Genomic DNA, 27,291 nt, shown 5'->3' with positions numbered 1-27,291 from the left:
TTATAATTGTAAAATAAAATGTTTCAATGAAAGTTTCCAATTCAACCAATTATTATATGCAACTTTTTTATTACATTCTTATGTTATGAAACGGGTTTTTAACGAAACTAGAGCTGCAATTTAAAAATATTTATAATTCTGAAGAAATAAGAATTAAAAGTTTCATGTAAAAAAATTCATGTTTTTAAATCATTCAAACACAACCGGATTTATTGATGAATTTCAATCACATCCAAAGTCTTTCTGCCCCTATAAGGTATGATAAGCTTCTGAATACCCGCCAACTTTTAGCCAGCAAAAGTTTCAAATAAATCGCTAAATGTTAAGTAGACGTAATTTTTCTTTTGAAAACATTTTGATTTAAAAATTTTTAGATCAATATTTTACATATAAAAATATTAATGGAAGAAAATTTATAAAGTTAACTGGCCGTATGTTTTTTATTACTGTTCAAAATTTCCAAGGAGGTTAGAATCCTTGGAACAATTTTAACCTCCTAGAAAATTTCCATTACTTAATTGCCGTTAATTTCATTACTTTCATGCCGTTTAAAACGTTTGAGGAAAATATACTTCAACTTTTACTATAACTTGTCGCTTAGCATTTGTTGTTTCGGTCCGAGAAGTAAAAGCATTTGTCATCATGGCGCTAGAGTCGTTGTGTGGAGTTCCTCGAAATTTTGGATTTGGACAGAAATCAGAAACGGAAGATGATCTATTAAATTATGTAGATAAAAGCTGCGGAAATCTTTTCCGTCATACGGAACTTGCTTTACCGCCTCTTAACGATGTAAGTGAATTCTTTTTGCAGTATGAAGAATATGTGTGATTAGTTATTTTCCTAAATTTAAATAATCATGTAGCTCTCTTTTCGTAGAAAATTTTTTGCACTATTTTATTTAAAATGCTTATTGAGAAAAATTCAGACAAGAGTTATTCTGATTCCATGATATTTTTGGGGTTCTAAAATCTCTAAAACAGAAACTATAGTTCCATATCGCAAATTTGCATTTTACCTTTGCATTATGAATATTGTTAGTATGTTACGAGATATCATTCATTTAATTCCAATCATTTCGTAATCGGATTATGAGATGTAACAGTGAAAAATTTGAAGTTCTACCAGCAGTACTCTTATATTCGTGAATAGGTGTGAATTCGTGTGTGAAAATTTATGATTACGTACATTTAGTATCAATAAGTTTTAATAACATTCATGTCAAGGCGACTTAATTTTTAGACTTTCATATATGGAGCTTACCTTTTTGCTGCCTCACTCCCACCCATTTTGTAGTATAATTTTTAAGGAACTTTTTTGCGATGTAAAAGAGTTGTATTTTTATAACTGTATTTGGTTTTCAAGTGAGATCAAAACATTCTGATTTCAGAATTTTCACGTTTGTGTTGAATGTCATATAATCAGTCATTTATGATCTCAAATATTGGTTGCTTTAAGAGCTTTGAAATTAATACTTTTTATCCTTTCTGGAGAATCTTTAGAAATCTAAAAGAAATTAAGTTTGTAGGTACAGTATTGAAACTAATTAAAAGAGCTGTTTAAATGTAATTCTAAGTACTACGTTTAATGTACTAAACAGGCCACAAAATATATTCGTGTTCATGGTTTTATTGTCTGTTGAGGTATTGACTAAAACATCCTTTTACTATTATATGTACTATAAAATCTTTTATCATATCTACTATGAATCTTTTTCTGTCATATGTACTATGAGGGGAAATGCATGCATTGTAAATGTATAGAATCGGCTCTTAAAATGTATTAATTAATTCATAATTTTATAAACTAATATCAATTTTTCTAATGTAAAATAAACTTATAATGTTACTTTGGATTTTTTTTAGCCTTCTACTGCATATGCAGCATTCAACAGAGATGCGCATGGTAATCGTATTTCAATTAAGTTCAACAAAGGAACTACCACACTTGCTTTCCAGTATCGTGGAGGAGTTGTTGTTGCTGTAGATTCTAGAGCAACTGGTGGTTCATTCATTGGTAAGAAAATTTTGTTTTGTAATATAAGTATGATGCTGTCTGGGGTTTTCATCCGCAGAAAACCCGTTGGCGCTTCGGGAAAGAACCCGTTGGCGCCATTGCAATTTTTACTCGCCAAGGGATGAGCCGAGCCGTAAACGTGAGTTTTAGTGCATGTAAATTCAAGTTAGCAGACAAAACAATATATTAAGCATATGGTAGTAAAAATTCACAGATAATAAATATGTAGATGTAAAACTAACCGGTTAAACGTGATATACGAAAATAAACTGTCTTTTTTCACAATACGAATAACCTTCAACAGTAATCAAATTTTCTTCAGTAGCATTGTTAATAAAACTAGAACTTTATACATTTTATTATTTTTGAAGACTCATTTGCACTGTATTCCTTACACCAGCTGTGGTTTGCTAATTTTGATGACCATAGGAATGCGTCAAACTACTCCGTCATCTTTGATAATGAATAATATTTTTTATTTCAATTTAATCAGCTATTTATGTCACACCTGGTTATTATTAGAAAAGCATTAACAAGATAGTATCTTGTAAAAATTGGAGCAGTGAACCGGCATCTATCGACGAAAATGTCTTTAATTATACAAAAATATTTCTATCTATTAGTTGTTAAAAAATTCAGAAAAAATAATAAATAAGAGAAGAAGATTATAAATTTCCAAATGTGAACAACGACAGTGATAATTCAACAAAATGAACGCAAGAGAAATTGTTGCAACCTTCAAACAAGTGAATGGGACGAATCCGATAGGTTACCAGGTTTGAACTATTATCGCCAAAGTTATCGGCCATTGGATATAGTGACAAGAAAAGCACGCCAAGAGGTATTAATAACTTTGTTTATTGCCGAGAATTCTCTTTCTTTCAATGTAGCTCCCAATTTTATTGAACTCTGCAAACAGTTGAGCCGCGATCAGACGGCACTAAACTCGTTGGAAATGTCCAGGACTACTGCATATTATAAGATGAAATATGGGCTCGCAAAAACTATTAAGGAAAATATCATTAAAACTTTAAAGGAGACTCCATTTTCTCTAAATTTGGATGAAAGTACTAGCAATGCTCAAGAAAGTATACTGGCAATATTGGTGCAGTTTTATGACAACAATCAAAATGAAGTTGTAGTTCATCATTTTGCATCTCTGAAGATGGAATCTTGCAATTCAGAAGCTGTTTTTAAAGCAGTTGTTAATACTAATACTATTGTATATAATAATATTCCATGGGCAAACTTAATTAGTGTGTTAATGGACTCATGTAACACAATGGGTGGGAAAAAAAAAGGGTGTTGAAACCAGACTACGATCAAACAAAGCACCCCACTTATTAGATATTGATGGTGACGCATGTCACACAGCTAATAACTGTGCAAAAAATTTTTCTTCATGCTTTGATAGATACTTAGAAGATTTGTTTGATGACATCTATTTTGATATGAAACTTAAGCCCTTGAAGAGACCAGACCATAGGTGGGTGTACATTTTATGTGTTTTAGAAAGAATCAAAGATCTGTGGGATGCTCTTATTGTATTTTATTTTCACTACTTGAATAAAACTGATAAAGAGTGATATTGATATCACCAAAGAAATGCTCTACACATCTGATGAAAGTGGAAATCAAGTGTACAATTGATAAATATTGGTCTAAAGTTTTTAATTTAAAAGATGATTTCACAAATGATTATAAGTATCCTACATTGGCTAAATTGGTCAAAGCCTGCCTTAGCTGCTTCCATGGCCCATTAGTGGAAAATGCATTCAACTTATTGGATACACTTGTCACTGACCATAGAACCTCTCTTAAGATTGATTCCCTAGATGCAGTGCAGACTATTAAATATGATTTAATGGCTTCTAAAGAAACCTCATGTGAAAAATATGGCTAAAAAAATCCTATGACTGATCCAATTCACAAAGATCTCTTACTGAATATGAACAGAAGTTGGAAAACATATCAAGAGGACTTAAAAACATGTATGTTCGCAATGAATTGGAAGTTGATCTGTCAGCACTATCCTTATCTTCAGGGCAGATGTTTCTATTTTATTTGGCTTATAATTCCTTACTAAATGTAGTATTTCATCTCGATGTACTCCGTCTTTGATATGATTTAAATCAAATTCCTTGTCATTATAAATATCACGAATACACATCAAATAGTTTTCTGGTTGCAATTTGCTAATTTCGACTATGCGTAATGTATGCTTCATGTTATGCGTAATTTGAAAAAAAAAATGTTTAATAAAGTAAACAAATAATTTTTTTTTTTTTAAATTTTGATACTTTTTATATCATAATTGCTCTTTATTTCATAAATTATTATTTCATATTTTTAATTTTATAATTTCTGCATGCCATCTTACCAGATTTAAATTGATGATCTGTGATCCGGAATGGCTGAAGTCCCGACGAGCCCGGATTAAAGACTTTGTACTATATTCAGTTTCATTCCGTTAGCCATGGCTAACAGACTGATATACCTAACTGAAAGTGAAATATTAAAATTATAAATGAAAGTGATTCTGAGATTAGTAAAGACAGTGATAGTGATGTTAGTATTCACAATGAATCAGAAGGTTCACTTTCCTCAGACACAGAGGAATATAATCCTGGAGAGGAGTTGCCAGTACATGCTTTCTCTGAACCTGTATCTAACATCTAACCTTATTTCTATTAATGTGGTATTCTTTATATTAATAAATATTAAAAGAAAGTACATTAAATATGCAAAGTTAAAGTCAAACGGTCGAATTCATACTTTTTTTTTTTTTTTTTGTAAAATTAGGTTTATTTACTAAAAATGTGCGGGCCGGTGACGATCCATTTCAGCGGGTTCGGTGTCCTGACTGTGCTCCGTTCTCCGTGCAATGGTCTTTAAGGGGTTAAAACAGCCAATAGGAGAGCAGTAGTACTTATGATGCAAGTATGATAGCATGAAGAGTGGTCTCATTCACATAACGTGTAGAGAAAAAACTAGATGGTAGAGGAAGACTTAATTACAGTTTTGAAATTAGCATGCTTGTGTAACTCTAAAACAGCTCAAACGTAGAACTGAACGAAAACAGTGTTACAAATATTATCCCTGTGTTATACTAGGGAAAGAAATATTATCGGTGTATGCAAGCTCTTTTTATGATTAAAATATGGTAAACTTTGAGGGAAGGTTTTTTTTTAATGTATACAGAATTTAAATGCATTTTCCTGATTAAAGCCTATGTCATAATGCGTTGCCAATTATCATATGCTGGTGTTAAAGAAACTTGTTGTCCAGCCATTGAGTCATTGTATTATATAATTTGAGGAAAGTCCTCAATTGGTGGACTTTTTTCTTCAATCTTCCTCATCATGATTTGTTCTTTCTTTATTTCTTTTTTTTTTTTTTTTTTTCTGTTATTATTTGCACTCAATGCTATAGTTCTTAGAACGTGTTCATAGATATTACTGAATCTTCTATAAATTCTAGCAAAATTTTTTTACATTAGTGTGAAGAAAAGTTATTAACCTTATTTTAGGTGGAAATATGTATTCCATTAAACATTTTTACTTGTAACACACAAACTGGAATGGGTGAAAGAAGGAACTGTTAACATAAATTGAATAGCATAGTATAAGTTAAACTTTTTGTTCATATTAAAGCTTTTTCTTTGTTCTTTTTGCTTTCCTTTGGAATTTGAGTCCTCATGTAAAAGTAATACATCGACTAAAATATAAATTTTAGCATAGATAACTGTTTAGTGGAAGTTTAAAAAAATTATATGAGCTGGTTATGTAAATGATCAGAGTTAATGCAACAGTCTTGCATTTTCTGTAGCTGTTATAAGCAGCCTATCAAGCGAATCATATATTTATGCATTTCTTTCAAAAAGTCATTTTTATGAATCGTATTTTAGTTTGTTTCTGAAGGCCACTTGCATTATATAAGATTTCTAGAACTCAGTTTTATACAGCTTTGTTCTAGGAGTGTAAAAGAAGAAACTGTAACTTAGAAAGGGTAGATAATCTGTTTATGCAAGGCAGGATTGTCATCAAAATGTTATAAATTAATAACTTGTCTTGGCTCTGTTGATATTCTATAACTTCATTTTAGTTTGATGGAAGAACGAAGGTGTTAAGCCTAATAATAATGTAAGGCATGTACCTGATAATAATGTTTGTAACCATTGTATTAATTGTAAATAAAATTGTGTGTATTAATAACAAAATGGATTATATTATTGTGTGTATTAATAACAAAATAGATTATATTATTGTGTGTATTAATAACAAAATGAATTACCTCAGGATTTAATGCTGTTTGAATGGTAATGGAAATTGTTAGATGTATAATTACATATTTGGATGAAAATAGCATAACAATCTATATGTGTGTTAAATTAAAAATGTAAAAACATCCACAATAAAATACTTTTTTCCCCTCTCTTCTATCTCATCATCATCTATACATCAGAAGTTGCAGAATTCTTGCGATTGCAGAGCTAATTTGTTTTGCTCTTCATATACACATTCACGTGTTTTAACTAAAAAAAAGAGAGAGAGAGAAAGAAATGACACCAAAATAGATGGCGGCATTACACACTGACGTTATCCATGCAGCCGTTAGCAAGTTGTGATGTAAACACGTTTTCGTAAAATTGCGAGTTGCCTACTTTGAGGACAGTGCTTTGCCTGATGATTGTTGTCAGAGTTAAGTGGATAATGTGATAGTACCTCAAGATGTAAGATTGTTCATGTATTGTCTATTTTAAAAAGTCATAGTATCGCCAATGATGATCAAGGGCTATACTTGATGAAAAGCATAAGCACATCTGCTATAATTATTTCTGAAGTTTATCTTGTACCTACTGTTGTGTTTCAGGATAATAAATCTGTAATTTAAAATTTTAAAATCCTTATTTCTATTAATTTTATTTTTCAATGAAGTATAAATTTTAAAATATGTTTATTAATTATGTGATGAATAACTTATTTTTATTTTAACAGGCTCAAATAATACAAAGAAAATCATTGAAATAAATGATTATCTTCTTGGAACCATGGCTGGAGGTGCCGCAGATTGTGTTTATTGGGAGCGTATTCTTGCTGAAAGATGCAGGTAAGTTTAATAATCATTAAAACTAATATGAGTACATTATATTTTTTGGGTTTAAAATATCTGCAGTAGAGGTGGCCAAGCCTTATATCATTAGGAACAATGACAGATATATCCAAGACCAAATATCCACTCAACCTGGGTTGTACAGATTTTAATGTTTTGAAGAATTTTTAGTTACCAAAAAAAAAAAAGAAAAGAAAGAAAGTCATTAGATTTAGACTTAAAAAAAGCATTAAAAAACTTTTTTTAACTATTCTGTAGAGCAAAACAAGGAGCATAAAGGAAAGAAATATAAATAACTAGCCTGTGAAAGGATATGCAAAAAAATTCTTTAGACACCTATCACTACTGCATGATCATTTACAGCAGTGTAGTTCTGAATATTTCAAATGTCTATTGTTAAACCAAATTTTCTTAAAATGGAAATTTTTTTAGTGTACTCTTGAACAGCAATTAGATTGCATACAGACCAAATAGAAATGAGAGTGAATTTATATACCATATATTCCGGTATATAATGTGCGATTTTAATGCAAAAAATGGGATCAACATTTAGAGGTGCATGCTATATGCCAGACACAAAAATGATTGATTTAAAAATAAGGAAAAGCAGAACATATAAAAATTAGATTACTTTATGTAGTTAAATGCTGTATATTTAAAAGAAATGACATACCTTATGAACTTTAAAAATCATATTCATCTTCCGTCAGGCATATCATGGAACTCTGTTTCGTCGCCATCATTGCTGCTCTGATCTATAAATAAATAAATCAGCATCCGTTCCATTTTTCACCAGCACCAAACATCCTTGCGGCATCACGATTTCTATTTCTTTTTCAAATTGAATGACTTCACATTTGGAACAACCACTGTATTGTTTCATTGGCAGGAGTCATATTTTTTAAAAGATACTAGATCAACTGTATTTTAACTAGGCAAATGTGATTAATAAAAGCCTTCGATGTTTACTTCAAATAACTACAGAAAGAGAAAATGTCTGCCTACTGATTGCATGAATTCCTTCAGTTCGGAACGGCCAAATTCTTGTCCCCCTTTCCTCAGAACCCTAGAATAACATTCTTGTGCATACCTGCATTGTATACAGCCTACCTAACTTGCAGAATTGTTTACTCTGTCAAGCCTTCCCTCCCCTCCAGTACCCATATTGTTACCCTTATTGCTTGTCATTTCAGTATACCATTATTCGAAAGCCTGTAAAAAAAATCTTCGAATGAACAACTTCAGATGATAACAGCATCACATGTGTATCTTACAGGTTTCTTCATAACAAAAAAGGTGCGCATATACCTAAAAGTTAAAAAAAAATGTAGTTTAAAATTGCAGGTGCACGTTATAAACTGTTACTAAATAATTACTTGTACATTATTATATTATATATATTGTGCTGGAATCTTATGTTACTCGTTATGCATGTGTATGGTATGTAGCACATAAATTTATAATATAGGGCAGTCATAAATAAACTTCCCCGATATATGTACACCCTTGGTGCTCAACCAATCGAAATGAAATCTCAGATATTGGTATTTGAAGAAATGCACTCGAGGTTGTGATGATTTAAGACCATAGAGCTGTCATGATTACAGTTACAGTAGAAAAATTTCAGAAGTCAACATCCACTTTTTTCCTTTGCATATTGATCAGTGCATTGAAAAATCCATAAATGACATTAGAACAATAGAACAATATATGTGATATGATGAAAATAGCTGGTGTAAAATTTTCGTAAAGGAGTAGTGGCAAAGAGAAGGTGCATTGATGCACTTTTCATAATTGCAGGAATATATGTTGTTCTTGCTTGTCCTTCAAAAGTCTGACGAAGTTGGTTGGAAACATCCAAACCATCATTGATGCTAAGAAAGTCGAGGACAAGAAGGAAATTAGAAAATATGTTCTCTCTTGAGAGGCCGAAACAATCCAAGATGTGGGAATCCAAAGCCTGATGTTCATGATAAAGAACATTTCTTCTTTCCTGAGGACAAGAAGGAAATTAGAAAATATGTTCTCTCTTGAGAGGCCGAAACAATCCAAGATATGGGAATCCAAAGCCTGATGTTCATGATAAAGAACATTTCTTCTTTCCTGAGGAGATTCCTTCTTTCCTGAGGACAAGAAGGAAATTAGAAAATATGTTCTCTCTTGAGAGGCCGAAACAATCCAAGATATGGGAATCCAAAGCCTGATGTTCATGATACTTGTTGCAAGTATTGAAGACTAACCCTCATAGAAAGAGAGGCACTTGATGTGGCCACTTGCTAGTTGTGAAACGAGTCCGGGAGCCCTGTCACCTATAAGAATTAAGCCATTCCTGGCTTACTACCTAGGTACCAGTGATGGGAGGGGCACCAACCACTCCACTATATTTTGTGATTTTTCCAGAAAGAGTAGTATTATCATGTTTTCCTATCTTCATCTGTGGGACATTGGTTTAATTTTAAAATGGTAATTGTAAAAAAAAATGTATAATTGAAGTTGTACATTATTACATTTATGTGGTTAACCTTTTTAACTATCATGCCTAAAATAATCTCGGGCACAGCACTGATGATCCAAAATGTCATGCCCTAGTATTACTCTTTCTACCCCCCCTTTCTTTTGAGTACATCGTATTGGTACGCCCGAATGTATATTGTGAGAGGTTTATTCAGTAGATGGCAACACTTTACTGAAAGTTTCTATGTTCAAAGTGCATGGCCTTTTTTTTTTTTTTTTTTGTTGTTGTTGCAAAATGGCAAATGGCATCCAGTTCTTTGAAACATTATGTAGATGATTTAGATTCTTCATCCCATATTCCTCTTACTCCTGCGAAACGGGAGCTTGCAAGACAGTGCAAAATTTGTTGTTCAAAAAAAGGATGAAAATGGGGAAAAGATAAGGGAGGAGACACGATTCTAGTGTACTGATTGTGGAATTGGTTTGTGCTTGCAAAAGTGTTTCGTTATACCACAGAAAACTAAAATACTGAACTACTAATAGGTATTCATTTTTATTTAGAAAATAATTAAATTAATTTTATTTTGAATTTTTAGAAAATAATGCTCCACTAGAAGCGAACTTTACCACTCAAATATGCAGCGGCTACAAAACCTTAAAATTTTTATGCATTTAATTCAAAATACTAGTTTTTAACTACTAAGTATATTTTATTTTGTACTAAATATTTGATTTTTGCAATAAAAAAAATGACTATTTATATACCCGAATCATCAAAATCGCTTGACAGTTAAAGGGTTCAAATACAAACAAATGTTTTAAAATGGGAATTTTAAAGGTGTTTTCTTAATGCACTACAAATATGATATCCAGCATTTCAACTTTAATAAGATGATTCATTTAGGATGAGAAGAGAAGCAGTTTATATGACTCCTAAAGGAAAAGAATGATTGACTTGAACTGCTTGGCCTTCAAAAATTTAAATAGATGTATTTAAGACACACATACCTTAAAAAATCGTAGATAATGGAAATAAGAAAAATGCAATATTAGATTGATTTGGGGGGAGTTTGCAGGGTTCTACTATATATATTTTTGTTTTACAATATTTCATGCATGTATATGTGCATCTTTAACCACCAAGAACAGCTCCCATGTTAAGATCTAGTCATGTCATTTTTAATTCCGCAGTCGAGAATGGAAGAGAATTGTTTCCATCCTCCCGACACCTGTATCACGAGATCTGGCTGTGTGATGAACAGGAGCTATAAAAGGATTTTATTGAGCTGGCATGATTGTTCAAGAATCGAATGTTTTAATATTTCTTGCTTATAGACCACTCAAGATTGAAAAAAAAAAATTTCAGATACGTGATATATCCTTGCAGCCAGTATTATTCTTTTACTTATGCATTTCGTTGTCTGTTTCAATGGAATTTATTGTATTTTCTTCTGAATCTTAGATGTTAATGCATGAATAGCATCTAGGATAGTTATCTCCTTTTGTTCGGCTAAATAAAGTTCTGTTATATCCTTTAATAATCTTAATATTAGTTAATACAAATATTAATAAAATAAATTTTAATTACTATTTGTAATATAGACATCTATATTAACTGATTTGTTACTTTGCATCACTGGGTAATTGAAGGAATTTTCTGCAGTAGGTTTTTGAAATCACTCCTTTATTTATTGAAATGTAATGAATAAATTGTAGCATTTAAGAATATTGCTGTGAAGTTGAAATTTCTGATCCCTCTGGGCATACATTTTTTGCATTTAAATTTGACCAGAAAATTTCCAACACTTTTTTTTGTGTGTGTATTTTTGTGTGTATTTTGTGTGTGTATTTGTACTTTTTTTTGTGTGTGCATTGGTATCATTAATTTTATTTCATGTACAAGTTCGTGTGGATAATTTTGATTTAGAATTGCTGCTTAGTACTACTGCATGATCATCTTCATGCATATTAGTCACCATTTGCCATGAGAAAAACTCTTTGCAATTGGGCCTACAATTGTATGAAGTTAAGTTTAATCTTAATGATCACGCCTCAAGGTTAAAAACCGATCTTTCAAAAGGTGCGAGCAGTTTAAGCCTTGACAATTCAATAAAGTTTAATCAGTCGCTATGTTTCTGAAATCTTTTCTTAATACAACAAATTTTGTGATAGTTGGGTACTACATGGTACATGCTAATGTACTGCTGATAAACTATTGGTGGATTTTGGCAATTAAGTATATTTTCAGCATCTGCATATCAATTAAACTTTTTTTTTTTTTTTAATTCCAGCTTGATAATTTAAATCAGAATTGCACCCAACTGATTGTTATTCTCTGTAGCTTTTCTCTCACATGAACTCTGCTAAATAAGAAGGCAAGTGACTTCTCTTGAGCAAGTTTCCAGTTCTTATTCTAATTCTTCATTAGCGATTATTAATATAAAATTCCATCATATACCATTTTATTCTGAAAGAACGGGTACTTGCAATTTTGTGGGAAAATCATGTTTCAAAATAGTGGATGATTTCACCAGTATTTCTTGGAAAATCTAATTAACACAGGATGCAAAGGGCAGTAAAAATTAACCAGACCAACTGTGAATAAAAAATAAAATCATCCCTGCTTTACTCTGTCAAAAGAAATAAAGTATCTGATGGGGACATCACATGACTTTCTTGTACGGCCTATTAAATTATGTACATTTTTTGCTGCACTTCATTTAAACTTATTTCCTTGAACTTTATTAGGTTATATTTCTAATTCAATCAATTCAGTTCTCACTTTGAGCAAGGCAAAAATACATAAAAACTCAATCTTGGTTAAAAATTGTAAAATACAGAAAAACCTCAAATATAGTTTAAAAAAAATTTAATTACTAAAATAAAAGTATATGCGAAAACAACCAAGCTGACCAGCGGGGAATAATAAAGATGAAAGGGCAGTAATAAATTTTAATAAAGATGGAGCAAAATAATATCTTTAAAGCAGTTAAAGTGAGTTTCTGCCTCCACTAATATAGGTCGAGAAAGAGTAAAATGCTTGAAATCATTATTCTTTTAATGACATGTACATGCAGCATTCAAGGACACATAGAATTAATTTTAAGCATGAATTAGCTGCTGAGATTTTTCAGTTATAGAAAGTAAATTGTGGGTAACTGAAACGGCAGATTCTGATTTAAAATGTAGAAGCAACACTGTAGTGAAATTGGATGGTCAGTTTGTCCATATATCATATACATTACTTACTATTGCGAAATGTTTCTCTGACTGTTAAAGTATTGTAATTTATTAAAAATGCTTTGAAGTATTTTAAACTTTATTAAATGTATAATATAGCAACTGAAATAATAACAAATTACTGTTTTTATTTTTATTATTATGTAATCTGTTTACTAGTTCTAGATGAGCCTATTTTAGGAGACATATAACAGATATGTTGCTCAATGTGGTTGTAATTTCATATTTATAATGTTTAGGATTTATGAATTGAGAAATCGTGAAAGGATATCTGTTGCAGCTGCATCTAAGCTTCTTGCAAATATAATGTTTAACTATAAAGGAATGGGCCTGTCAATGGTATGTTCATTTATTATTATATATAAATTTATTTTTACCACTTTTCCTAGCTGATTATTAATATATGATCCTGCTTTTTCAGGGAGTTATGATATCTGGCTGGGACAAAAGAGTATGTATTATACGTTTTATGCCTATATGTATTTAATACATATGTTTTCTATTTTGCATATAATTCTTTTTTTTTTTTTTATTTTTTAATTGTGAAATTAGAGAAAATAAGATTAAGAAATTATGTATGTACATTTACCTGTGGATTGTTAGCAATTCTGTTAGAACTAATTTAATTAAATTTCAAACTTCGTTGAATTTGCAAGCTTATGTCTCCAGAATGTCTTAAATCTTCTTGGCAGAACTTGTGCAAGTAAGTTTTCTAGAAAACTGCTCTTTCCCTGAGGCGTTATAAAAAGGAGCTAAATGCTCATTCACACTTTAGTTTTATAGAAGGAATTTCATCTTACGTTAACGTAAGGTTTTTACGCTGTTTTATCCAGGAATTCCTGTATTCATGTGCATTCTGTAGATTAGAAAATTATGTGTTCTTGTTTTATGGAGGATTAAATTGCAGTGCATTAGTAATAGAATTTCATTCTGCTGTGATTATATGCAATCAGCTCTTGATATCCAGGGATGGATTAAGCAGTCCCTTTTAAAAAAAAGGCTCATTATTATGAAACAGTTAAAAAGTACTAGTGCAAGCATTTATTAATCTTAAATTTTTCTGATGAAAAAATGTATCAGGTACTAGCGATGAAGCAGGTGATGTATGTAGAATTTGGGAGTTGTTTCAGCAAAAAATAAATAAATAAGTGTTCATAATTGAGTATATAAACATTGTTAAATCATCCATTAAAATTAAATTGCTTAACGGTTAGAAACAAGTAAAATGTACAGTCGTTAATTGTAATTTCATTAGTAGTAGTTAAAACCATTTTTTAATGATGTTTATTCCTCCTCCATTTGTAATGTACTGTTACATTTGAATGGTGATTTCATTCACATAATCAAGTGCACTTAGTCTTCAGATTGAACTGCGTGAAAATATAAGTAGATTTATCAGGTTTTTTATGTTTATTAACCACTTGCAGTATTATTTATCTGCATTTTTACTTTCATTGGCTCCCACCAACATGCAAATTGAAGAGAGAGCTTTTGGCATTTATTACATTGTTACTTTTCCACACAACTGAATTATTTAAATCAGCTTTAGCTTTGTTAGCTGTATTTATTTCATGACAGATTTAGGGCCTGAACCAAAGCTTGTAGGGCACTTTACTTTGTGTTCAATATTTTGGTTTTATTTGGTTGAGCATTTATTCTGATTTTCCCATGAGATGCAGAGATTTGGTTTTTAATTATTAATTTGGTTGTGTAACCATCACACTAAGAAGTAAAATAAAAGTTTATTTTAAACCTTTCTCTGAATTGGTGTAATTGCACTTTGAAGTTTAAGATGAACCGATAACTTGTGTGACTATCTTTACATTTTCAGGAACTAACATTTAAAGTAGTCAAGAACTGTATAAATTATTAGTAGTATTTTTTAGTATATTGTTATGTTATTTTCTTCCTTCACGTTCATACGGGGTTCGTAGATTTGGAGTGAATAACTACGACACTTGATGAAGTATCGAAACACACTTTATTTAGCCAATATTAATCAGGTCAGCTCCAAAGTCACGTTTTACAGTCATCGGAGATCTACTATATACACTCGCTGGAACAATCAGTGACACAGCCTTCAGGTTATCAGACTATCACAGTGGAGACAGCTTCATTGCAAAGAACCAGAATGCAGCTCCTGACTCTCCTCGGTCGTTCTCTGAACACCACGTACTCTCGAGACTCCACGCGATGCACTCGACGATACACAAGAGTATAGCTCTCGACTCAGCACAGTCTAAGACAAAACTTAGCGCTAGACTTATCGCTTAGAGACTCGCTCAATGAATGACTATCAGCTCGCTAGACGAGGCATGCACACTAACTGACTGTGGACCAGCAGGGTTTATATAGCTTTCGACTTGTGTTTGAGAACGTTCTGGGCTAAACCAGTAAGAATTTGTTCCAGAAGGTTCTCCATCCGTCCATGGGATATCGTCAATTTTGTCACCAAATGTGGCAACCCTAAAACTGCTTTACAATTTTATTATCTTATCACGCCTGTACATTTCGTAACAGTTTCATAATGTGGATTAGTCTTTGATATGTTAATTGTCCTTTGATTAACTGTGAACATTGTCTGTGATATTATTATAATTAAGAGTTGACTATAATAGTTCTTTCTGGTAAGACATGAATTTGTATATGAAGTATAATTTGTTTTCTTTTAATTCTAAGTATGCATTTTATGCAATTCAGAAAGATCTACACAAAATCTAGGTCTTTATCTTGAAGCCTGACACAATATTGAGTTTACAGTGTACAATCAAAATGAAAAAATTTCGTCTTTAGCTATCATTGTTACATTTGTTTATAAACAAACACTGGTTCAGTTCCAAAAAAAAAAACTGATAATCTGTCTTCTGATTATTTTATGATTTTACTCGTGCTCATATTGCTTTTATTCAGTTTCAATGTAGGCTTGGCATGTAATAATGAGAGTAGCGAAGGAAACAAAAAGCAGCTAAACAGTTTTATACTGAGTGTCAAATATATGTGTTAAAATTTTAAATTAAATGTCTTTAAAATCATATCAGTGTTAAATAAATTACCAAAATGTTATTAAACCCTAGGAGATTTCTGAATTGTTGGTTACCAGTGATCTGTGGTTTGATCGTAGCTAGTGCATTGAGCTGCGCTAAATTATCAGAAATATATTTGTTGCTTTTAAATTTTCAATACAGGTATTAAGATAAATAAATCTTTGCTTCAGTAAAGGGGAATTTCTTCATATTGTTATATTATTTTTTCAAGGAGCAGAAAATACATGAGAATCCAACAGACTTGTTTGAAAATTCTTTAAATACTTAATTCTTGTTTATTTATAAAATATTTTACTCTTTTATTGTTTTATAACTTCCTTATTACAAATTGATTAAATCTGGAAAATAAATTTAAAATCTTGCACTTTCCCAAATGCAAACACTCTGAAAATTGACCATTGAGAAAATTAAAGGTTTTATTTTTGCATAGCAATGCAACAGTTCCAAGCCATGTGAATGGAAAAGTTATTAAACGTAATGTGGCATAACCTAAAGTCTGAAAAATTTGAACTATAAGACGGCCTTGTAATGTCAGCATCAGTGGCCTGTGCTGTATTGGTTTGGGGCAGTCCAATAAATTTTTAAAAATTAAACTAAAGGAGTTTGGTAGACAAAAGATTGGCATTTGCTAGTGTGGGGCAATCAAGTGTTTTCTGCATCATTGTATGATGCATAGGTAATAAATGTATAGTAGCAAACCATAATGTTATGTTCTGAAATTTTTTAAGACATTTCTGATGTTGATATCTGGCCAAAACTGCTCCATTTTGTGACTAAATAATGAAACCATATATTGACAAGCTGTGTAAAATAGGCTAAATATAGGCTTAGTAATGCGGTAAATGCTAATATAATAATTATTAAAAGCATATAAGCTATCGCAAGACCTCAGGTATTCCGGTTAAATGCCTCATTAACTGGAAAACTGGTAATCTCTGATACAGTATTTAAATAAAAGTAATTTTTTTTTCTGTTGTTATATTGTTCATTCAAGCAACAGCAAACACATGAGAATAAAACAGTGGGTTGAAAATTCTTTAAATGATCAGTTCTTGTTTAATATAGTTTATTATTGGTTCATAATTTAAGTTGTATATCTTCGTAATTTATTTGTCAGGGACCTGGACTGTACTATGTTGATAGTGAAGGTAATCGTTTTCCTGGACAAATATTTGCTGTTGGTTCTGGTGCTACTTATGCTTATGGTGTAATGGACAGTGGGTATAGTTATGATATGGAGGATGAAGAAGCATATGAACTGGGCCGTAGGTCGATATACCATGCAACGCACAGAGATGCTTACAGTGGTGGTATCATAAGAGGTAAAACATCTTTTCCTTGCTTATTTACATATTCAAACCAAATTCATGCATAAAAATAACACATGACTTTGCGTTTTAAGACTCTGTTGTCCTTATAATGCTATAAAATGAAGAGTCATTGAAAACAAATGCTAAGATTTTAAAAGGATACCCTTCCAAAATTGTGAATTAATTTTAAAAGAAATGCCTAAAATAGTACTATACTTTAGTAGATGGAAGTCTATCACAATAATATGAATAGCAATAAAATGAATTTTATTTTTCCTTTCCATTGCATATGGGAGATATCTTATGTTTTTTTTAGAAGCAATATGTATTGGATTGTATCTATTACCTATCTGATTGCTTAAATTATGTGTTATAGATGATAAAGATACCAATTAGAAATCATACTTTAAAGTACTTCTTAGTTTCTTTTCCTTTCACATTTTTTGTCAATCACCAAGACCGGGAGCTTTGTTTTTCTCCTTTTATTGCAGCCAAGCAGACTTCTATTTCCACTCATATAATTTGTTTCTTACAAAATGCTTCTATGTATTATTAATTATGAACAGAACAATACTTTTATTCTACAAAAGTATTTGATATTATAAAAATAACCAAACAATTTTGTCTGGATTATTATAAAGTACCATACAATCTTTGAAATAGCTATTCTTTTGAGAATTTTTGAGTTATGTTCACAATTTGTTTTAACTGTTAGATTGAAGAGGCCTAGCTTTTGGTCTTCCTGGGGATTCTACAAATCTTTATAAGCTTGATTATTTCTGGCTGTGAATCTAAAATTGAAAGATGTGCTTTAACATTCAAAGTTACTGTACTTCTTATTAAACAAACATATAAGCTCTCATAAGCACTTTGATGGCTACATATGTCAATAAGGTTAACTGGAAACTTTCTTGTTAGAACACATTTGTATACTCAATATTTCATATTGCCACAACTATCTAATTAGAACCTGCAAAATTTTCAAAATATACCAAACTCTGGCAACCATTTGCATAACAATTATTAACCCTCTCACTGCGTACTTTTTTTTTATCAAAGTAGGTTAAAAAATTGCATATTTTTTATTACATATTTCAAATCTACATATATTTTAGAGTTAAAATATACAAAAATTTTTTATAAAAGAGGGGTTCCCCCCAATATAGAATTAGGTCATAGAAAAAGGTTGTCAGAATACTGAAATTGAAGAATAATGATATAAAAGGAAAATTTTGAAAATTAATATTGGTTAAATTATGATTTATTTTATAAAATACAAAGGTAACACATATATGCTAATGAAAATATTTGCATATCAATTTTGCACCACTGTCGAACATTTTCAATAGAAACTGAATTTTCAGATTCATCACTATCTGCAGAGGAAATCCGAGAAATTCTCATCAGTTTCGCTATAACTACAGTCAAAAGTCGTTAATTCGGACACCCATAATCCAGAATGATCTATAATCTGGACCTCAAAGCTAAAAAACTTTCTGCGCGTAAGACCTTTACGACTGCGCATATGCGTGGGCGCAAGCACAGAATACGTTTTTGCATACGCGTTTTATGTATAACGTACGGTATAAGCTAAAATGATCTAATTATCTATTTCAGTTAATGTTGATGATTGGGTTGTTCCTTAATCTTCGAGTTGGGTCCGGCTTATTATTTTTTACAGACTGTAAGAGCAATTTTATAAAAGTAAACTTGAACTTTCGATTCTGTCAAATGGAATTTCCGATGCTGGAGCTCCCAAAGGATCTACAAAACGAAAGTATGTTTCGATGTCCATCAAACAAAAAGTGGAATTGCTGCAAAAAATGGATAAAGACATGAAGAAGGTGACCGAGAGGTTAGTGAAAACGAAAAAATTTCGATTGACAAGTTAGTCGGTATTCTCGGCACAGCAATTACGGGACTTGAACAGCGGAACTTTGTAAATGAACAAGAAATTATGTCTGTTTATAGAATTAAAGAGAAAGTATTATCACATAAAACGAAGCAACTTAAACAACTTACATTGAAAGAAGTGTTTAATAAAGTAAACAAATAAATATTAAGCTTTTTTTTTTTTTAGTAAATTTTGATACCCTTTAAATCATAATTGTTCTTTATTTCATAAATTACGGTTTCATATTTTTAATTTTAGAATTTCTGCATGCCATCTTACGAGATTTAAACTGATAATCTATAATCCGGAATCGCCGAAGTCCCGACGAATCCAGATTAACAACTTCAATATACTTGAAATCAGAGTCAGAACTACTATCCGTGTTGGAAATATCGTCCGCAAAATGCTACATTACGTATTCTTGTATATTTGGCAGAAATGCGGACAACTAACGTCATCTGTTAGCCCACATCTAAATAAACAATTAAACATCACAGAAAAGCCAAAAAGAAACCTTGAACAGGAAAAGAGTGGGTTGCATCGAAGATTTTGCTACTTCTAAGTTTCCTGTGGAAATCGCAGGATGCGTAGCAAGGGGTTTAACACAACGACCTGAGTAGAAGATGCAAAATTTTCAAAGTGCACCAAACTCTGGCAACCATTTGCATAACAATACTTTAGTTGTAACTAAATGTACTACAATTTTTGAGTCTGTTCTTTTTATTGTATTCGAAGTTCCAATAGTTTTTATAAATAAACCATATTATTTTGTGCTTTAACCTCAGTTTTAAAGTGTACTGTTGTGGATTTTGCCTCCAGTAGAAGAAACTGCACTAAAAGTTCGTGAGGACTATGCTTTTTTGAGCAATTGCTTTAAATCTGGTCTTAAAATTATCACCACAAAATTTCTGCCGGAACTAAAGAAACGAAAATCTGTTTGTAAGTAGGTTTATTTATTGTTTTGGGAAATAAATACCTAGTTAAAATGTAAAATATGTACGTGGGATAAATATATCGTCATTCTTTTTCTTTAAAAAATCATCAAATTTCAAAGTTGTTGTACCATGTATGTAAGTACTACCATGTATTTTTCTTGTTGAGTTTTTGATCAAATTCTGCATCATCACAGTTAAGACGTGGTTATTTGTAATTATTATCTTCTCTCTACCCTTCAAAAAGATTACCTTTGACAGGTCAGAGATTCATAGAGACAAGGCAGTTAATGATATCTTGAAAAAGTTCTTAGCAAATTATTCGATAAAAGAAAAGGATGTTGTGTACGTTAGATATTTTAAAGCAAAACTTAGATATTGTGTGTTTGAAGATTAAAGAAGTGTTTTGAAGATTTAGATATTCCTCCCTTAAATAGCTGGAAATTTTAAACTTCTGTTTTCAGTTTTTCCTTTTTAATTTGGCCCACCAGCGGCCGAGCGGTAAAGTCGCTGAACACTGGTAGTTCAGTCCGAGGTTCGAATCCCGCGAACGAGCTGGCTGCATGGGCGTTTTCGTGGTTTCTCCATGTGTAACGTGTATACAAGCCAGTTTCCCTTAGAAAGTCCTCCACGAAGGCATCCCTCCCCTTAGGCAGATAGCCCTCGGGGCTTTGCCATAATTACACACACCTTTTTAATTCAATAAATATAATTTATGCAAGTTTAGAAGAATCCTAAGAAAACAGGTTTGTGTTTTGTAACAGAATTAAAGTTTTTATGACTTCCTACTTGTAATTCTCAAAAATCTTTATGCATTGACACTTCACTTGATTTAAATTCTTACAAAATTCTAAACACGAGTCTAAGATGGCTGGTTATGAAACTTTTGATTGAAGAAATAAAATGTTAAAGTATCGATTTTCTAAACTTTGCACTAAAATTTTACTTATATATGAATGAAAATAATAAAATGTATGCCAGAAAAATGTTTTTCTGAATACCTATGTTTAAAAGGTATTTAAATCAGAAATTACAAATCTAATTTTCTCCTAATCCTAATATATATATATATATATATATATACAGTCAAAAGTCTTTAATCCGGGGGTCCATAATCCGAACATCAAAGCTACAAACTTTCTGCACATGCGTAAATGCATAATGTATTTATGCATGCGCATAATACCTTTACACATGCACGTTTTGCAGACTGTTAGAGCAATTTTATAAAAGTAAGCTTGAACTTTCAATTATGTCAAAAAAAATTTCCGATTCTGGAGCTGCCAAAGGATCTACAAAGTGAAAGCATGTTTCGATGTCCATCAAACAAAAAGTGGAATTGCTGCAAAAAATGGGTAAAGGTCCTTTGTTTCTCTAACCATTCCGAAATATGTTTATCAATTTCACGCTGCTCTGCGGGGGGGGGGGGGGACGACGCGGCACGCAATGAACTGGAAGTTGATCTGTCAGCACTATCCTTATCTTCAGGGCAGATGTTTTTATTTTATTTGGCTTATAATTCCTTACTAAATGTAGTATTTCATCTTGATGTACTCCGTCTTTGATATGATTTAAATCAAATTCCTCGTCATGATAAATATCACGAATACAAATCAATTAGTTTTCTGGTTGCAATTTTCTAATTTTGACTATGTGTAATGTATGCCTTACACATACGTGCGTTGAAAGAAATGTTTAATAAGGTAAACAAGTAAATATTAAGCTCTCTGTCTCTCTTTATTTTTTAAAAATTTTGATATCCTTTACATCATAATTGCTCTTTATTTCATAAATTACAGTTTCATATTTTTAATTTTATGATTTCTGCATACCATCTTACTAGATTTAAATTGATGATCTATAATCTGGAATCGCCGAAGTCCCGATGAGTCCGGATTAAAAACTGTATATGTATTTTTTTATAACATGAAAGAAAAGTGACGACTTTTCCTCAGTCATAGATATTAAAAATGTTTTATATTCCTGTATAAAACATTTAAAACTTTTTAAAATAAAATATAAAAATGCAGAAATGTTGCAAAGTAAGCAAAATCCAATCTAATTGGATTTATTGGGTCAGTCTATAAATTCATGTGCATTTTTTTGGTAAATTTTTAAATAATATAAAAAAACACAATTTAACATTTTAATCAATTATATATTTTCCTCCATTATCTACAATGTCTCGCCATCTTACAGGCAGCTTTTTTATGCCATTGCTGTAGAAAGACTGGTTTTGATGCAAAAAAAACTTAACAGTTCATTGTGTGCATCCTGTTTAGAATTTACTTTTTTTCCCAGTAAAAAATTTTGTAAGGCACGAAATAAGTGAAAATCACTTGGGGCAATGTCTGGGGAGAGCAGTATGTGGCGAAAACTCCCAATTCAGTAATTTTTTGCAGCGTTGTTCGAGCTGTACGCGGTCTAGCATTATAGTGATGAAACAACACTCTTGATATTCACCAGTCTTAGGCGTTTTTTGATCAATTTCGAGTTTAGATTGCAAAGTTGTTCACTATAAAATTCTGAATTAATCGTTTGATATGGTTCTAACAGTTCAAAATGTCCTGAACAGGGTTTATCATCAATGCTGCTTTTTCCAACTTTAAATTTTTTAAACCATTTCTGGGTAGTTCTCACACTAATAGTGTGTTTACCATGTACACTTTTAATTTTTTATCGCTGCAAACCTGGCAGATTCACTACATGAAAATAAAAATTTAGCACAGCACGTTTGTACTGATTGTCTATATTCATCTTCTATGGGTATTAAAATGTGTTCGATATTTACGAAAGTTGTGACAAGTTTCAATAGGTTCAAAATTGTATTTAGTAAATGCGTCATAGTGAATTCCACGCATACTCTTAATGCACATGAACTTATGGACTGACCCAATAAATACAGAGTATCATTTTTAAAAAACATTAATTAGCTTTGACATAAGATATCGAAGACTTGCTACAAAACAGTGAGTTAGACCAGTTTTAAATTTTATAAATTTTTAGTCCAAAGAGGGTTTATCCTTGAGGGACTTGTTTTCGTTTTGCGATTTTTTGTCGAATCGCTCTGAATGTCCGTTTCACTTTCCAAACAGTTGCCGCCAAATATTATTGCCCTGTATTATAGTTGAAGAAATTAAATAATGAAGAATCTGCATACGTGTATGTATGTTTCTGGCATTGTGATAAAATAACGGTACCTAGAGCCATTAAATTTTGAATGATGTAATTCTCCTGCAAATATGGGCATCTGGAAGCCCAAATTTCGAATTTGTTTTATTGTCTATTTCATATTTAGTAACACTTTAATGAATTTTTGATTAACAAACTCAAAGATTTCAAAGCGAGCAGTGGCAGCATTGTATAGAAAAGAACATTTTTATGTCCAGCGCATCAGACTGTGTATCAGAAATTCTAAAGATATGCTCAATTTAAAACTACAGTCAATAGTCTTTAATGCGGACGTCCATAATCTGGAATGATCTATAATCCGTACCTCAAAGCTACAAACTTTCTGCATGCGCATGCACATAATACCTTTATTTGTGCGCGTTTAATGTATAACGGACTAAGCTAAAATTATCTAATTATCTACTTCAGTTAATGTTGCAGATTGCGTTGTTCCTTAATTTTCTAATTGGATCCGGCTTATTATTTTTTGCAGACTGTTAGAGCAATGTTATAAAAGTAAGCTTGAACTTTCGATTATGTGAAAAAGAATTTCCGATTCTGGAGCTGCCAAAGGATCTACAAAGTGAAAGCATGTTTCGATGTCCATCAAACAAAAATGGAATTGCTGCAAAAAATGGATAAAGGCATATCCTTTGTTTCTCTAACCATTCCGAAATATGTTTATGAATTTCACGCTGCTCTACGGGGGGGGGGGACGTTGCGGTGCGCAATGAACTGGAAGTTGATCTGTCAGCACTATCCTCATCTTCAGGGCAGATGTTTTTATTTTATTCGGCTTATAATTCCTTACTAAATGTAGTATTTCATCTCGATGTACTCCGTCTTTGATATGATTTAAATCAAATTCGTCATTATAAAAATCACGAAGTTTTTTGGGGGGGTGTAAAATTTTTATACCCTTTCGATCATAATTGCTCTTTATTTCATAAATTACAGTTTCATATTTTTAATTTTATAATTTCTGCATGCCATCTTACTAAATTTAAACTGATGATCTATAATCCGGAATCGCTGAAGTCCTGACGAGTCCGGATTAAAGACTTTTGACTGTATTTTGTGATTTTGCTCTTGAATTGAATTTTATGGTTTAAATGCGAAGAACATGATATTAATAAATAAAGGTAACACACAGAATGTAAAAAAAGCCCTTTTAGACTTAATTTAAAATTCGAAACCTTTCAGATATTTTATGTTTTAAGTTTTAAAATTTAAAATAAAAGTCAATTTTAGGGAAAATAAAACTTGCACCATGATGAAAGTTTTGAAGATACCAAATGATGAAAGTTTTGAAGATACCTGTTTGAGCATGACAATTTTTCTTGAATTAATTTTTTCTTGGAATACAACTTGAATTCTGTGAGTGAGTGTGCATGTTACATTTTTGCACCTCTTCTGACAGAATGCTACAACTGCTCATGAGCATCTGTTACTATTCAGTTAGCAGCTCACTAAAACTGTGAGAGAATTTTCAGTGAGTTAATAAGAAAAGTCGAGCAGCAGATAAAATTCTTGGGATCATATTTAGGTGGGAAAAAAATTAGAAGTATGAAGGTGGCATGCGTATCTAGGACTTTGCTATTACATATCATATGTCAAGTACAATTGTGTCTACCACTGTAAAAAGCAGATGATATTAAATCAGCTAATATTGCAAAGGGAATGAAGTCAATTAGCAAGCAAAGGCAAAGTGCATGGCGAAAAACTGCTTTTGATGTAGAAACATTTATGTATAATATCATGTGCAGTGATATTGAACATAAATGTCTTTCTGTTATCGCGATGGCTGAATTTATACTGCTTCATATGTGCAGTGTATATTTCACCCACCACATTTATATTTTAGCATAGGAATGGGCTAATTATTTTCCCTTTGATTTCTTATTCGAAAAGTTCATTTGGTATACGTCCAAGGATCTGGAATGGATTAATGAATGTCTACCGAATTACCACTGTAGTTGGATTTTCGTTATATGCTGCAATGAACGGCATCCATTTTTTTAATGACTTGTATTAATTTCTTGTACTATTTAAAAACATGCTGCTGTATTAATGTAGTAGTAGGTATTACAACGTCATTGCTAATATGTAAGAGAGTATACAACTTTTAGGAAGGGATGTAGCAATATATTTTTGTGTATAATTTTAGACTAGATAATAATTATTATGATTCAAATATTTTTTACAGCATTTTCTAATTTTATTCTTTTGTATTTGATAGTTTACCATGTGAGAGAAGTTGGCTGGAAGAAGATCAGCGAGGAAGATTGTACTGATCTCCATTATAAATATCAAGATGAAAAAATGGTGTAACTTTGTTAAAAATTTTGTAGTTGGAAGTATATTAAATAAATTTTACATATTCTGTATATGTTTCATTTGAAATAAACATAAAACTTTTTGTAATGAATGATTTAAAAGATCATTGTCTAAAATATTGAATTGACCTAACAAAGCTGACCATGTATACAACAAAAAAAAGTCTGATGTGAACACCACAACTTCCTTGTATGGCCTATTAAATTCTACAAATTGTTTGCTGCTCTTAATTTAAGCTTATTTCCTCGAATTATTCTGACATAATGAATTGATCTCTCGAGGCCAGTTGAGAGCAACATAAAAAATTGCAAATTTTGAAATTAAATGTCACTGTCAGTTTTTGCCATATGGGAGTCAAACTTGTTGTAATTTTATTTTATTATTATCATTATTATTTTTTGTAATGATTATAAAATTTTCCCAGCATAAAAACTGGGAGACTGCAAAAAATCCCCCCCTTTTCTCCTCCCATTACCAAAACAGATGTTTGCATAATTTAAAACAGTTCTGTAATTGGAAGTATATGACTATAACCAACTATTGCCAAAATAGAGGCCACATAAAGGGTTGGGTATATATATATATATATAATAATTTATTTCCTAAATTGTATTGATTAGTTGATTATATTATCTCCTAAGTTTAATTAAAGTAGAATTATTTTAAAAATGTGCATCCATACTATAATCAATTAATCAATACTGTTTAGGAAATAAATTATTATTAACTAACTTTGCAGCAATTGCGCAAGTAATAATAACTTGTATTCGCACTAAATGGATTTAAGATCATACAACATTATATATATATATATATATATATCCATCTTTGGTACTGCCAATTGCAATAAAAAAGGAGGAAGGTGCACAACTAGATGTTATAGTAGTAACATATACAAAATTTAAATGTTCTATGTCTACATTTTTCTCCCTTTTATTTATATGAATAAGGATATAAATTACTTGTTATTGCTGTCTACTTTCCTTGCATTTTGGGAAAAAATTAGTTTAAGAGTCATAGAATCACATTTGTGATTGAATGTCATACAGCGTGTTGAAAGAATTAACATCTCTGGAAAGGGAAAAGAATGCAGAAAGTTTGCATTCATAGCATTCTGTGAAACTGGAGTTCCAAACAAAGGAGAAATCTATAATGTAAAAATGAAGCCAGTCAGATTTTTCACTTGCCGCATATATTTGGTGGATTGTGCAGTTGATGTTTCGAGTTGCAGAGAGAAATGCAACTCGTAATTCCACATGAACAGTTGGAACAACTTTGATGGAATCTCTTATGTAGTTATTATGCCACTTAATGTTAAAGTAAGCATCTTAAAGACTAAATTGAGAGTATTAATGCATTAATTATTAAGAAATGGGACAGTTATTTGAAGTACTTATGATTGCCAAGCGAATCCTTTTTCTCATGATATACAGTCGTTTTGAGATGGTCAAGAATTTCCCCCCCCCCTTCGATTTCAAACATCCCTAATTATTGGCTGCTTGAAAGTTTAAAAAGACACTAGGTTCTAAATAGTCTAAAACTTGGAAGTATATGCAAATGATGTAACATATATCATTACTAGTCTAGAAATGACTGTTGTTAGACTATTAAACAAGTGCAGGATTGTAAAACAATTTCTTCTGTAGTTTAAGAGACTTTTGCTTTTATTAAATGATAAATCTCTGCAAGACAGCACTCCAAACAGCTTATTAGTGCAGACCATGGAGGTAGGAAGTAAGAAGGAGTCGCCCTAAACAAGTTTCTCTGTACCCTACTCTGAAGCA

The 27,291-nt window shown here is 31.4% G+C and overlaps 1 protein-coding gene across 1 annotated transcript; it reads left to right on the top strand.

The window, feature by feature from the left end:
- Positions 1-599: 599 nt before the first annotated feature.
- Positions 600-25,557, top strand: LOC118185318 (proteasome subunit beta type-5-like). Its single transcript, XM_085827260.1, has 7 exons — positions 600-789; positions 1,863-2,013; positions 7,011-7,122; positions 13,059-13,158; positions 13,241-13,270; positions 16,981-17,185; positions 25,410-25,557. The coding sequence occupies exons 1-7, from the start codon at positions 643-645 to the stop codon at positions 25,499-25,501; spliced, it is 837 nt and encodes a 278-aa protein (XP_085683386.1). The 5' UTR covers positions 600-642; the 3' UTR covers positions 25,502-25,557.
- The last annotated feature ends 1,734 nt before the right edge of the window (positions 25,558-27,291 follow it).

Source organism: Stegodyphus dumicola, chromosome 11, assembly GCF_044657685.1.
Source record: "Stegodyphus dumicola isolate Sdum_Otavi_A_Nest chromosome 11, ASM4465768v1".
In the NCBI taxonomy this organism is placed as follows: domain Eukaryota; kingdom Metazoa; phylum Arthropoda; class Arachnida; order Araneae; family Eresidae; genus Stegodyphus; species Stegodyphus dumicola.
This window is presented reverse-complemented; position numbering and strand designations above follow the sequence as displayed.